The 16,153-nt window shown below is 31.8% G+C and overlaps 2 protein-coding genes across 2 annotated transcripts; one reads left to right on the forward strand and one right to left on the reverse strand.

Annotated features, from left to right (window-relative positions):
• The first annotated feature begins 136 nt into the window (after positions 1 to 136).
• LOC143073142 (uncharacterized) lies at positions 137 to 728 on the forward strand. The gene has a single exon (XM_076248475.1). It carries the CDS (start codon positions 161 to 163, stop codon positions 578 to 580), a length of 420 nt encoding a protein of 139 aa, XP_076104590.1. The 5' UTR covers positions 137 to 160; the 3' UTR covers positions 581 to 728.
• Positions 729 to 2,503: 1,775 nt separating this feature from the next.
• Positions 2,504 to 15,539, reverse strand: LOC143073141 (sulfotransferase 1C2-like). Its single transcript, XM_076248474.1, has 6 exons — positions 15,386 to 15,539; positions 9,667 to 9,870; positions 8,078 to 8,395; positions 5,764 to 5,870; positions 4,629 to 4,806; positions 2,504 to 3,187 (listed from the first exon to the last, which is right to left on the reverse strand). The coding sequence occupies exons 1-6, from the start codon at positions 15,420 to 15,422 to the stop codon at positions 3,072 to 3,074; spliced, it is 960 nt and encodes a 319-aa protein (XP_076104589.1). The 5' UTR covers positions 15,423 to 15,539; the 3' UTR covers positions 2,504 to 3,071.
• Positions 15,540 to 16,153: the final 614 nt, after the last annotated feature.

Consider the following 16,153-nt stretch of genomic DNA (forward strand, 5'->3'; position numbering starts at 1 on the left):
TCTATTTGTTTATATGTCGTGATGTAGAACAACTGTTCCGGAGAGGGGAGGGAAAAGTCTTACACACTTGTTTTTCGTAAATTTTATTATTATGAATAAGCCATTTGTTTTCTTAAAGAAATTGTTTAAATTGACATATTTATGATATTTTTAGCTAAAAATGAAGCTCACCATTGCTCTCGTTGTACTATTGTCAGCCGTATGCATAAATGCCCATGCGCCATGTTATAGTAAGGGCTGCGGATATGGAAGTGGGGGCTATGATGGCGGATATTATGGCGGATATTATGGTGGATATCGTGGTTTGGGCGGCTATGGTGGATTAGGAGGTTTAGTCAGCTATGGCGGTTATGGCGGAGGATTTGATGGTTATGGTGGAGGATACGATTATGACAAAGGGTATGGCGGATATTATGGTGGGTTAGGCGGTTTAGGAGGCTATGGTGGATTAGGTGGTTTAGTCAGCTATGGCGGTTATGGATTAGGTGGATATGGATTAGGTGGATATAGCGGCGGTTATGGATTAGGTCCATATGGCAGAGGATATGGCGCAGGATATGGTGGGGGAAAGAAATACTAAGATGTTCTTTTCTCGAAATTACAAAACAGACAATAAATTATATTGTAATCCATATATACATTTCTGTGGATATTATACTGCAATAAAGATATAGCCGGTAAAATGGTTTAGTTCTGACTGATCCTTATTGGTACATAAAAAATCTAAACTGAATTTTGTTATGTAAAAACTCTTGGTATAAAATTAAGTTTAAGCTGCCTGTAAATAAACAATGAACTGAAAGCCCAAATCTAGAAGTAAATTGATTCATACTGGCGCTACAATTTATTGAATCGATTTGAAGTTGATATTATGAAAATGTTTGCGACTTTAGTGAATGTGACCTACCGAATTAGACTATTTACTGGATCTGTTATAACATGAGCAACACGACGGGTGCCACATGTTGAGTAGGATCTGTTTACCTTTCTAGAGCACATGAGATCACCCCTAGTTTTTGATGGGGTTCGTGTTACTTATCCTTTAGATGTCTGTGTGGTGGCATGTGTACTATTGTTTGTCTGTTTGCCTTTTTCATTTGTAACTAAATGGCCATTGTTATATCATAGTTCGTTTCTGTGTGTGTAACATTTTTACGTTGTGTTTCCGTTGTGTCGTTTGTTTTCTCCTATATTTGAGTGTGAATTCACATTACTATAAGACGTGTCATAGTACTTTTCTATCCCAAATTCATGTATTTGGTTTTGATGTTATATTGGTTATTCTCATCGGATTTTGTCTAATGCTTAGTCCGTTGCTGTGTGTGTTACATTTTAATGTTGTGTCGTTGTTCTCCTCTAATATTTAATGCGTTTCCCTCAGTTTTAGTTTGTTACCCCGATTTTGTTTTTTGTCCATAGATTTATGAGTTTTGAACAGCGGTATACTACTGTTGCCTTTATTTATTCAAATAAATATTAATTGTTGATCTTACTAGGCTACCTTAAGTTTCTTTATTTACTAGAATTGTTCTGTTCTAGATGAATAAGGGCAGACATCGACTAACAAGTAATGTCCTTCTTTAAAAGTTGATATCTAATCGTATGCAACTTTAAAATTAGCTTGTGTGGGTTATACGATAATGATACAGCAAGCAAATAATATAAACATTAAAGAAAACATGTATTTAGGGGCAAACTTACAGTCTTCAACTACAGACATAATGTCTTTTCAATACGAAAGCGCTAAATCATCTCGATCGCGCGTTAAGATAAGCTGTAAATATAAAACAAACATGAATATGCTTTCAAAGGGAGATTCACTAAACCTCATCAAAAACACATTAAAACATGAGAAAGGAAACAACAGACGAGGTACCTGACATTGGAGAGACACATGCACATGTGGCGGAATGAAACATTTTTCAGCCACAACTTTTGATTTCGAAAGTTTAATAAAAAGAAGCAATTAATAATCAAATGTATAATGCCAGTTAGTGAATAAAAAAGAAAAAAACATGGTCTTACAATATTGTTTTAGAAAACGGTCTTTTGTTTCTGAGTGTCAGTTTAAAGAATTTAATCTTATGAAATTATTCCGACCTTTATTCTGATTTACCGGTATTTGGTGTTCCTCGGAAGAGATGCTAAAGAGTAATTTACTTGTGAAATGTAAAAGGGATGAATTGTGTAGTCTCCTTTTGTTGAGATTTATAAAAGCACGACATTGTCCAGTTCTAATTTAGTAACTGTGGGGAATTTTAATGCAAGAGGCAGATATAATCCAATTATCTTTATAAAGTATGCATGATTTTATTTTAATTTTAAACGGACAAGGATATTATCAACCAAACATTCAACGAACTGGTCAGCTTTCTACATGTCAAAAGGGAGTTTTTATTATTACAACAGATAGATTTACACAAAGATTTATCGGAATACTATTCTATAAATAGGGAACTCTTTTTTGTTAAATGTGAAGTTGATCGTGTAAAATTCACAAATGTCAATCGACAAAATGTTTTTATTGAACATTACTTGTCATACACCTCCAACACACAGAAATAGAAAATACAATTACAAATAAAGGCAACAGCAGTATACCGTTGTTCAAAACTCATAAATCCATACACTTTGCTACACTATCTAAAACACAGACTTATTTTTCTTGACTTACAACTTCAATCAAAATCCACATATTTTAATAACAAATTTTCGGAAGGGCATGTAAAGGCATGTAGAGGTTTGAATTATTCTTACAGTGATATCAATCAATGATAAATGATATATAACATTTAACATTCAAGGTGGGCCAATAAATACCAAGCTGCAAACTGTCATGAATTATATGCTGTCTTGACAATAAATATGTCTTTGCACATGTCATCACCAAATTTAAGAGAACGCATTTATTCGTAAAACAGCATACTATTAACTAAAGAAACTTAGGTAAAATATTTTTCTCATATTGACTCCAGAAAACGACTTCTTAACAGTTACAACATTGTTTTCCATATTTGCTTGATAAAAAAACACTGACGATACATAGTTATTACATGCATAAGTAAAAACGTTTACTTTTGTTTAAAAGTTTGTAAAGAGTGTTTTTCCTCCATGTTTTCCTTCAGGAATGCATCAAACCTTTCATTATCAGCAACTGTAAAGTGGTTTTTCCAGTCTCCGATCACCCCTGCAAAAACCAATACAACTCGATATTATATAATGTTTATACTTAACTGGCAGGATGTGTATACAGTAACATAAACAGTATCAATACCTGCATTGGATGCACATTTTAACATCGTATGTCTCTTCAGTAATGATCGAGGCCAACATTGTTGGGAAAAAAAACAACGTACATAGAAATTTTTCATTAAACAGTTTGATTTTCATTCACAAATCAAAGGATCGAAGACGCCTTTAAGATTGATACTCATAGATAAATCGATGATAACTTGGTCTGGGAATTTGTCTTTCTCATTTTTAGTTATGGCGTTGTCAGTTTATTTTCGATTTATGAGTTTGACCGTCCCTCTGGTATATTTCATCCCTCTTCTATCGATAATAAAACATAAAAAAAAAAAAAAACAATCATTAAAATCAAACAATCACTTTAACAACACAATTTCTATAATTACTGAAATCACACCACTTGAAATAAAAATGCTTCAGTTCAACTTTTAAATGTCATAAAGCATTGTTCTCGAAGTGATTAGGAAGCGAAAGACAAGAAACACTCAACACACTAACAACGGTATGACAAACGACCAAAATACAAGAAAGTTCCCTCATCATGACAAACAAAGAACCACCAAAATACAAGAAAGTTCCCTCATCATGCAAAACAAAGAACGACCAAAATACAAGAAATTTCCCTATTCATGACATACAAAGCTAGAGAGACTGACTCACACGACCAGAGATGGCTCAATAGCTGGTATAAGTTTAGCGATAAAAATTCTATGATTTCATTTCAGTCAACGTTTATTCTTTTGATGTATACATTATACGTCTGTCTATTCATTAACTTATTTCTTTGTTGTATGCGTAGCTGTTTGTCTAGTTTGTGATGACTTACATGAATGTTATTTGCATTCTTATAAATATATGAATACCTGCATAACGGAAACTTCTAGATTTACTTGAAGTATTAAAATCATTTTACAAGTTTTCTATAAGCAATAAGTATTTGCCGTGGTATAGATTCTTTATCGGCTATATAGGCCTTCTACTGTTGAAGTTTTGGGCCATTGCATGTAATGTCATCAAATATATGCAGGAATGAATCCAGAAAAAAAGACTTCTTGAAGTTATACTGAACTCCTGGTTAACCATATTTTTGATTATTTTGAGGTTCCGGTATAAAAAATAATATTGCAACATTTTTGATATTGTACAGAAACTTTCGTAGGAAATAGGTTTGTTAACTACAGAATTATAAATGGGAATTTGATTCAACATTAACAATCCTATAAATCTAACAATTAAAAAAAAATCAGAAGGTTGCAAGGTTGGCAAATAAATCAAAAGTACAGAAAGTCAGAAGTCAGAAGTTTCAAACTGAATACACAAGAACCTCGTGTCAAAAGACATCGATTTATTTGCACAATCCATAATAATATTGAATGTACCTTTTCTATATAGATTAGAAATCCTTTCACCAGTCGATACCTCTGTTCCACTATCTCGTCTTTTTTCTACTTCTCGCATTTTGCTTACGGTACATTTATCCTCTATTTCTTTTAATAACTCTAGATCCCTTGGGTAACCAATGAACTGTCCAATCTCTGATAAACATTCGATAAGGTTCTGAAAATGCCATTATACAATATATCTAGTTTTTCTGGTACATTTTATAGTTAATACAATAGTTAAGCATTTCATATTTAGATCATGGGAACTAATTGTTACAGCCTTTCATTTTGACTAGTTTTTGGGGCTAATACCGGAGTTATTAACTCGACAAAGAAAAACATTTCATAACGAACTTCAATATACAATATAAATCAAATCTACCCACCCGCATTTGAATGAGCCCGTCACTAGTTAGAAATCTTTAACAAAACCGAATGTGTATGTGACCTCTCAAGGAATTTGTCCTGCATGATATCATAAACTATTCAGTCATTAAGGTTAAACTATTTAGACAATATATTATAAAAGTAAATCTGACCATAGAAAAAAAACACAGCCAGCAAGTCTTATTCTGTTCTTATACAATGAACATCCTTGGGTTTCTAATGATTGGCTTTGATCGTTCTTCGTTATCCAGAATAGGGTTTTGAACGCTTGAAATTACAAAGTATTGTTTTTATTTGTTACAAACATGATAGCAGTAAATTAAAAATGACGACATATTATTCGAAAACAAAACTAAATGTTCTTCACTAATACATGTAAGCCAACTAAGATATCAAAACCTCCTTGGTTCTAGAAAAAAAGTATCGAAAGAAGCTCCTAAGATTTCATATGTTTGATTGAAAACTCATAGTTGTGAGAGACCAATAACATTTCAAATTTTTACTAAGGTAAATGTTTGTTTGTTAATGATTCACATTTACTTTATGCTAAATTAAATTCAAATTCATATGAAAGAAAAATTGTCTATGCAAAAGACCAAGCCACTTTACTGACTTTAAAGCAGGAAAGTATGGATATTGTTCTTTAGAATTGACATGATAAATAAGTTTGTATAGTTTTGACAAATTTCTATTTGATGCTATTATTTGAAAGATTTTTAACACTATGAAATCTTTAACAACTTACCGTTTTTAGATCTTCGTAGTTTAGTATTAGAACAGGCTGATCTGTAGATGAAACAAACTCTGACCATCTCTTATTGTAGAAGAACCAATTTGAACTAACATCACGATCTGGTCATAAAGAAATATAACAAGAATCAGAAGGATAAAAGTGAGAATGAAGACCACAGAGAAATATCATGAGTCAAATACAAGCTGACGACGTCATTGCAAAAATCCAAAATCGACCAAAAGACAAAAGAAAAAACAAGTTATAAATGGTTATCAAAGACACCAGCCATTAAATTTGATACGCCAGACGCGCGTTTCGTCAACATTAGATTCATCAGTGATCCTCAGAATAAAATAGTTATAAAGCCAAAAAAATATAAAGTTGAACAGCATTGAGGACCCGAAATTCCAAACAATTATGCCAACTTCGGCTAAGGTAATCTATTCCTGGGATTAGAAAATCCTTAGAATTTCGAATAATTCATACTTGAACAGTTAATTTGTAAACTAAGGATCATATCATTGATATTCATGTCAACAATGGAGTGCTGACTACTGGGCTGGTGATACCCTTGGGGACGAAACGTCTACCAGAAGGGGCATCGACTCAGTGGTGTAAATAGGTACCAGGCTTATAGTTTGATAAGTATGATAAGACTCATCAGTGGCGCTGAGATAAAAAATGTTGATAAAGCAAACAAGTATAAAGTTGAAGGGCATTGAGGACCTACAAAACAGGATAATGAAAAGTAAAGATTAAAGCTAATTCTGTGATATCACATTCGAAGAAAAGAGAACGTGATTACCGTGTTGACTATACTTTGAAACAATTATGTCTAACAATTATTTAAAGCTTGTCATTTTGTTGAATTTTCTTTCCTTTAAATTTGTGATGACACAAAACTTTTAATGATCGCATATTGATTCTCTATAATGAAAAAGATTAAATGAACTGTTTCCATATAACAATATATTATGTATTTGCAAATTGAAATGAAGACAGAAACTTATGTAACATTCGGTATGACGCAACATGGTAATCAATTTTCAATTGTTTTTATCTACAAAAAACGTATTAATATGTTGTTTAAGGTGGTACCTAACACTACAGGGAGAGAACTCTATAATATCATCTAAACGTTTAAATTTCGTTGAATTGTTAAGGGAATATAAAGCTACTCAATGATCAAAATTAGTGTTTGTCAAACTGCTATGTAACCAGTGTAAATTTTCTGATAAAATGGTTGGTTGAAATATTTTGAAATTTTTATATATACGTCAAAGGGTCAAAATAAATACTTTGTCAAAATTTGATGAAAATTAAACAAGCCAAATTAATTTCAGCCAATGAGTTGGGTACCACCTTAAGCTGCTATTCAATTACGTATTTTGGCTGTTGTACTGTCAAACAGTGATTCAGGCTGATTTGTTCCGAGGAAAATCAAGACTTCAAACCGTGCGAGGGTGGGAATTGGTTATTATTTTTTTTTTGTTGGAAAGATAGTTCATTATATAATCACTAGAGATATATAACTGTAGGTCAAGATGGATTGGTATTGGTTGATTAAAGCGCAAACGCGAAGATACATATCGAATGAAGTTGAAGTAATTAAAGGAATTATTTCAATTTATTGTAAACTTTATAATTCAATAACCAATGACTGCAGTTGAACATACATAGCAACTTCATCATAGTTTTTTTCAGAAAGGGGAGGAGCCATTATATTTCAGTAACTTTTGATTGAATTAATCGAGGGACCGTTGAAATGAAATAGCTATTCCACTGTAATAGATTATTGTTCATTTGGGAAAAAACGTCTGTATTCACTCGCTGCGGATCCCCCATTGCTTTTTGGATAATTATTTATAATGTTGAGACTAATAACGATATTATTTCTCATCGTTTTCTCGCAATGTAATGGTTTTTTTCTGAAACGATAATAAATATAGGCAACAGTAGTATAACCGCTGTTCAAGAATTCATGGATCGATAAAGCAAGCAGAAATGCTTGTTACCAACTAAAACCGAGGGAAACACATCCACTATAAGAGGAAAAACAAAACAAAAACAGAAATATTGAACTGCAACAAAAACAAACTTCAGGATACCTAAAAACGGACTATTTGATTACAACTGCAGTATTCTTGACTTGGTACAGGACATTTTTAGAGACAATGGAGGGTTGAACCTATTTTATAGCTAGCTAAACCTTCCGGTTATATGGCAATGTTACGATACATTCAGATTTTGATTGCTGTTATTTCATGCTTGATTTTCACAAGCTATGGCTAAAATATATTTCTATATAAAATGACTTTATACTTACTATTTTCAAATGTGTATTGCAGGAATTGGGAAAAATCAAAATTTTGATCCATTGATTTCGTCACAAGTATATGATGGTAAAGTGAAGTAAATATGTCTTTCGGATTACGTAGAATTAAGATCATTTTACAATTTTTATCACGGATTTTCTTTGGTAAACATCTTGGTGTAAAATGCGTATTGAATATTCTGGGTCTCTGTAAGTCCTTGTAATCTTCTGGGAGATGAAATTCCATCATACAAGATTCCTTAGCCTTCTGGTGGTATTCAGCTTCGCCTTTTACCAACATCTGGCACATTTCCCACACCCAATGGGTTCCTAAAATATACTTAGTCTATAACATTGCAAACAGTTCAATGGTATATGAAATTTATGAAATTTTCAATGGCTTTCAATATCATAAATGATAATTTTCTAGAATAGTAAATCAGTCAAAAGCTTTTACAAAGATTATTTTATATACATTGGATCTACAACGTAAATTTGAAAGTGAATAGGTTTGTTACAACGGAGAAAAATGTGAATCTTTTCTTTTGATAACGATGGATTTTGTATTCATTTCTAATGGATATAAACTACAGTTGGATTGTATATGTATGGACCATGTATGCCTATTGACTGTTGAGGTGGAAAACTCATGCACATAACCAAAGAGCCTTTGAACGAAGATAGTCTAGCTCAGTCATGAATACACGAGATTCCTTCGGGGTTACCCTTTACTGTTTTATCCATTTTAGGCTATGTCATCTTGGGGTCGCTCTGTATGTATGCATTCCCCCAATGCGTATGTGCCTTATTCATATTCATATGCCATTTTGCTTTGCTTTGTTTCAGAGGGATTAAGTTTTAACACAATGTTGATTACTTTATTCATATTTATTTTACCCACCATTTTTTCCTTTAAAAATGTCCTGTACCAAGTCAGGAATATGGCCATTGTTATAGTATTGTTCGTTTCTGTGTGTGTTACATTTTAACGTTGCGTCGTTTGTTGTCTCTTATTTTTTAGTGTAATTTCACATTGCGATAAGACGTGTCACGGTACTTGTCTATCCCAAATTCATGTATTTGGTTTTGATGTTATATTTGTTATTCTCGTGGGATTTTGTCTGATGCTTTGTCCGTTTCTGTGTGTGTTACATTTTAGTGTTGTGTCGTTGTTCTCCACTTATATTTAATGCGTTTCCCTCGGTTTTAGTTTGTTACCCCGATTTTGTTTTTTGTCCATGGATTTATGAGTTTTGAACAGCGGTATACTACTGTTGCCTTTATTTAATATTATTACCTATTATGTCAAATTGTTGTAAAGTTGTTTTTAAATCGTTGTTCAGTTTGCTGATATAGTTGAGCGTTTGGTTTTGTCAGTTTTATCGACTTTCCTTTTTCTAATTTTCATTGCATTTCGGTATTTTCCTTATAACTAATTTTACACCTCTTTACATACATTAATTTATGTATTTTTACAAAATCTTTAATATTAAATAGGACATAAAGTATTAAACGACAATCCATCATTGTATTTGGCCTTGCTGTCATAAATATGCAAAGCAATGGACAGCTTTGAATTTACAGAATTAAATCATACTTACCACATTTGGGGTATGCGCATACAAAGATATCATCATCATAAACGTCCATGTTTTGAGTTTGAGGTATTAAGACCCTCGGATCAGGATAATATCCAAATTTTCTATCAATTACCCTGGTCTCATATTCATCTGTGAGGAGATACTCAGAAACTTTGCCACCTGGTAAGGCGACGTTAATAATTTCATCTTTTGCTGTTATTGGTCCTGCAATAGTTATCAAAGGTACCAGAATTATAATTTAATACGCCAGACGCGCATTTCATCTACATAAGACTTATCAGTGACGCTCAGATCAAAATAGTTGTAAAGCCAAACAAGTACAAAGTTAAAGAGCATTGAGGACCCAAAATTCCAAAAAGATGTGCCAAATACGGCTAGGTAATCTATTCCTGGGATAAGAAAATCCTTAGTTTTTTGAAAAATTCAAAGTTTTGTAACAGGAAATTTATAAAAATGACCACATAATTGATAGTCATGTCAACCCCGAAGTGCTGACTACTGGGCTGGTGATACCCTCGGGGACGAAACATCCACCAGCAGTGGCATCGTCCCAGTGGTGTAAATAGTTATCAAAGGTACCAGGATTATAATTTAATACGCCAGACGCGCGTTTCGTCTACATATACTCATCAGTGACGCTCAGATCAAAATAGTTGTAAAGCCAAAAAAGTACAAAGTTGAAGAGCATTGAGGACCTAAAATTCCAAAAAGTTGTGCCAAATACGGCTAAGGTAATCTATTCCTGGGATACGAAAATCCTGAGATTTTTAAAAAATTCAAAGTTTTGTTACAGAAAATTTATAAAAATGACCACATAATTGATATTTATGTCAACACCGAAGTGCTGACTACTGGGCTTGTGATACGCTCGGGTAATTGATATTAGTTCTTAACACTTTTTTTTAAATATTCGATTCAATAATTTCCAACCTGATAAGTAACCTGCATAAAAGATCAATGTTTTAAATAAAATGAACACTTTAAAATGTTGTGCTTCCAAGGTGCTTTTCTTGATTTACATTTATCAGGCACGCTCAGCCCTATACGTTTTAGTCAGGGATATTTTGATATAAAGCAATGCTAGGAGCTATTGACAAAAATGTCTAAATAGAATAGACAAGTTCGTCTTAGCTTAGCTTTGGTTAGGGAGTTGGGGACCTTAGTTTGATAATAATTTAATGTTTCATGAACAGAGAACCTACCACTTACAAATAAATCATGTTAACCAAGACCAAAATATCAATCAGCACACATTCAAGTGATTTAGTGTTAAGACGTCAATAGTATGAGAAAAGCATGAAATTGTGCTAAATATTAGTATCGACAGCATGTTGCACCATCAGTGTTCATAAGTGTATAAAATTATAATCCATAGAATTTTTTTAATAATTTGCCAAAATGTAGTTTATATCATGCTTTTTAAAAAAAAGATAAAAAAAAATGGGTCACCGGGCTTATTTTCACACTACACGGTGTTCAAAATTGACAAATTTTGTATAGATTATGCATGGAAAACCCAATTTTCTGCAAAAAAGCGTAATCTACACCATAGAATTTTGAGAAAACATATGAGAAGATGGCTTTAAAAGTATGTGTTCAGTTAAGAAAAAGAAACAATCGGGTCGCCGGACCCGTTTTCTTGCTACATTATAAAATAGGTAAATTCCTAACACATTCTATCGTAAATAAAGGCAACAGTTGTATACCGCTGTTCAAAACTCATAAATCCATGGACAAAAAACAAAATCGGGGTAACAAACTAAAACCGAGGGAAACGCATTAAATATAAGAGGAGAACAACGAAATAACACTAAAATGTAACACACATAGATCAAATCCCACGAGAATAACAAATATAACATATATAACATCAAAAACAAATACATGAATTTGGGATAGACAAGTACCGTGACACGTCTTAAATTACCTTAATCTAAATTATCATATAGTAAATACCCAATATTTCAAACTTAAATTTACAATTGTACATGTTGGTTTTTGGGTTTTTTTTCTTTTAGTTTTGAATAAATACATATATGATTAATGGAAAAGAGCTAACTTCACGCAATATCATAATCAAAAGAATAGAGCTAACTTCGCGCAATATTATAATCAAAAGAATAGAGCTTTATAGATGATCATCCTCTTCAGGTTAAATTGAAAACTCAACATGAAGCAAATACTCTCACCTGACTGCAAGTACAAGACGACCAAGCACGGTTCAGTACATAATTATTTTCTAGAAGTTGATCAAAGCAGTTGTTAGGTAAACTTTAAAAAAGTAATTTTCTTGGCCAAGAAACAGATACAAAGAATAGCATATTTAATATTGATGCAGCAAAAAGAGGTTAAATTTTAATTATTTGTTTTTTTAAAGGTATGCCTGGAAAATCTAGTATCAATGAGATTAGTGTCAAAATGATTTTATTCATCAAAAAAGTTATTCGCAATTTTGCGCCTGTCCCAAGTCAGGAGCCTCTGGCCTTTGCTAGTCTTGTATGATTTTTAATTTTAATTCCTTGTGTATAATTCGGAGTTTAGTATGACGTCCATTATCACTGTACTAGTATTCATATTTTTAAGGGGCTAGCTGAAGGACGCCTACGGCTGCGGGAGGTTCTCGCTACATTGAAGACACACTGGTGGCCTTCGGCTGTTGTCTGGTCTATGGTCGGGTTGTTGTCGCTATGACACATTCCACATTTCCTTTCTCAATTTTATACAAAATTAAAATATAATTTTTGTTATTTATTGAAACAAAATCCAAGGCATCTGCTTTCTACAGGGTAACCCAAAACGGAATAACTGAACGCACTCGGTTTCAGAAGTAATAGTGTAGAACTCTATTCAACCCTTTGAATATGTGACTAGTTATTTTTTTGTCAAATACAACCATAAATAATATAACACATGTTATTTTCTATATCGAAGTGGAAGTTCTTACACATGAATTACCTACTACTCTAAAACTTTGCACATTTTGTTAAAGATCTAGACCTTGTTTTCTGGTATTTCCAAATCCAAAATGGAGGAAGACACCTTAAGGATGTATTCTTCTGACTTTTCAGTCTCGTTCAGTCTCGTTGAAATCTCGTTCTTGAATTATTTACAAAACATGTGATACAAGTTGAAAATTTCAATGAATTTTTAAAATATTATAATAAAACATAATTCTGTGAAAAAAATGTGTATTTACAATGAATGGTTTTTGAGTAATCCAGTTTTCAAATTTACGACCAATCAAGTCAGTATTTCTAGCCAAATTTTGAGAAAATGGGTTAGGGATACAAAAAATGATTTTACAAGAATTATGTACATCCCATATCATTAAGGTCTTTTCAAATTTTTAGATATGTATTTTTAAATCATTTATAACAAAAAAAATTGAAATAATATGCATTTTCTTCTTAAAATTGAGAAAAATCGCAAAAATAGAAAATTGACAAGCATGGTAAATTTTACTCAAAAAAGCGTCAAAATATGATAAAACTTTCTTATATTTACACCTACCTATAGTTTTTTTAAGTTAAATTTATTTAGATTGGTCCCCTTCATCTTTATAGAAAGTATGAAAAAAAGTTTAATTGTGGAACTGTGATTTTTAGTATAGCTCAAAAATAGGTAAAAATCGATTAAAAATGAAAAATCATCAAAATTGGGCGTTTTCAAAGGGCCGTAGCACAAAAAGAAGTTCACCACCATATGATTTTTTCTTCACCAATTATTTTGTTACAGTCTTATAAACCCAAAAAATCAGGTTAAGAAAAAAAGTTTAATTCTAGAATGTTTTAGCTTCTCAGAGGTGTACATCCTTAGGTGTTAAACTTTATAAAAAAAAACAAAAAAAAATGAGAATAAATGTGTTCCCTGGATAAATATCTTAACATGGATCTTTTCTTAATTGTCCCAATCTACAAACAACATCATCGTAATTTAGGATGTGATTTCCAGTTTGCAATTATGTTTCTACAGATACATGAAAATTTCAAACCAAATCTATAATAATATAAAAACAGGTTTTAGTAGTCTTGACTTGATAATATACCCATTTCAAAATTGAGAATAGAAATTGGAATTGTGTCAAAGAGACAGCATGTGTACTAGTTAAGTGATAAATAACGATATACTTAATTCAAAAATATATAATAATAAAAATTAAAAAAAAACATACAAGACTACAGAAAAAAGGCCAGAGGCTCCTGACTTGGGACAGGTGCAAATATAAGGCGGGGTTAAACATGTTTTGTGATATCTCAACCATCTCCCTATACCTCTAGTCAATGTAGAAAATACAAACACACAGTAATACGTACAGTAAAAGTCAGGTTTAAAGAAGTTCGTGACCAATGTCAGAATTATACATATTATATTCCGTACATTGAAATCTTTATCGTCACGTCAACAAAACAAAAGTCAAAGATATCAGGAAAAAATACACACCAGTACAGATTGATCATCACAGTTCACAAAAGAAAAACTAACAATAGTTAAAATCATTTCTTTTGTCATAAATTAATAATAAATTCTTAAATTGTACTAAAGGACATAGTCAACGTTAAGTGGCAGCGAAATCAAAGCGTCATGTTACAGATTTTGGTAACATTTTGTAGACAACTTTTCCTCGTTGAACTATATAATGACAATCGAACAAAAATTATGCATTTATCTCTTTTATTGTCTAAAAAACTGAAACATGAATTCCTTAAAAAAGTGAAAAATATGTATACAAAAACACTTAAAATCAGCGAAAAAAAACGTTCTAGAATTCTTTTTGAAATTGTCAAATCCATTTATTATGTAAATAATATGTTTTTGATATACCGTGAAATTCCACGTCGTTGCAACCATGCGTCAGGATAACCAAAATAAATCTCGATACATTGACCGAGATATTTATAGTAAGATAAATTACAATAAATTATAATAAATGAATACATTGTTTTTATTTTATTTGAGTTAACAGTACAACACCGAGTATTCGTTTGAATCTGTCTCGATCAATACCTTACGATCATGCATATTCACATTATACGGATATCGTAAACACGGTTTGCTGTAAATGAAAACACTGGTCCTTCTAGTCCTGAGGAAATGGACACCTCACAGCTCACCGGTCAATACCACCGACGCAATTTGTTAACCAAAGCAACGTGTCTGTATATGTATCAGTTAGAGGCAAATGGTCGTAGTATCATATTTTAAGATACTACAAAAGTTGTACTGAACGTTTCCTGTTCCCTACCATGTAGTATTAACGCAATCAAATTTGCTTTACCTGCTGACACACTTTTTCTTGCTCTATTTATTGTTCATAAGATTTCTTCCTTGTTTATCTTGATTCGTATATTGATATCTTATTTTTCATATTTGAACATTGATAAACTACGATTGTCTCTGAATACACATTTTATCATTGGAGATAAACACAAAATCATGATCAATTATTTATGTTAATACAATTATTTGGTTATCTATTCGATATGAGCTAGGATAGGGAAACAAAATCACCTGTAATTATTTTATTAGAAAACAAAAGAGCCATAGTATGAACAATCTGACCGTTCAACTTTTAGAATAATCTATTCTTTTGAATTCAGATCAGTTACCAATAAAGAAAAACTATCATAATATATCAGATGCAAATTTTAGAAAAAAAAAGAAACACATACGAATCAGTAACACTTAACAACTTAACAGTATACTAATAATATAAAGTTACCATAAGCAAATAAGTTCCTCTCCTCCTTTCTAGACATTGTACTAATACTACGTATACAAAGAATGTGCCTTGAAAAATGATTCAACTTGACCTGTTCTTTGACCTCAAGTAATCGTATAGTGTCACTGATTTCTACCTCCTATCTATATTTAGATGACCGGTTTCTTGTGGTAATTAAATTTATTCATTGGTAGGTTATATCATTTAACCTATATAAGTTAAGTATTAAATAATAATTTGTCAATTTGATTGTTAGTAAGATGATTAAAATTGCTATCTGAAATCGTCCGATATTCACATGGTTAAAATCATAGTTATCATATAGTAAATACCCAATATTTCAAACTTAAATTTACAATTGTACATGTTGGTTTTTGGGGTTTTTTCTTTTAGTTTTGAATAAATACATATATGATTAATGGAAAAGAGCTAACTTCACGCAATATCATAATCAAAAGAATAGAGCTAACTTCGCGCAATATTATAATCAAAAGAATAGAGCTTTATAGATGATCATCCTCTTCGGGTTAAATTGAAAACTCAACATGAAGCAAATACTCTCGCCTGACTGCAAGTACAAGACGACCAAGCACGGTTCAGTATATAATTATTTTCTAGAAGTTGATCAAAGCAGTTGTTAGGTAAACTTTAAAAAAGTAATTTTCTTGGCCAAGAAACAGATACAAAGAATAGCATATTTAATATTGATGCAGCAAAAAGAGGTTAAATGGTAATTTAAAAATTAAATTAGAGTTTATACATATTTGA

This window comes from Mytilus galloprovincialis, chromosome 4, assembly GCF_965363235.1.
Source record: "Mytilus galloprovincialis chromosome 4, xbMytGall1.hap1.1, whole genome shotgun sequence".
Classification (NCBI taxonomy): Eukaryota; Metazoa; Mollusca; class Bivalvia; order Mytilida; family Mytilidae; genus Mytilus; species Mytilus galloprovincialis.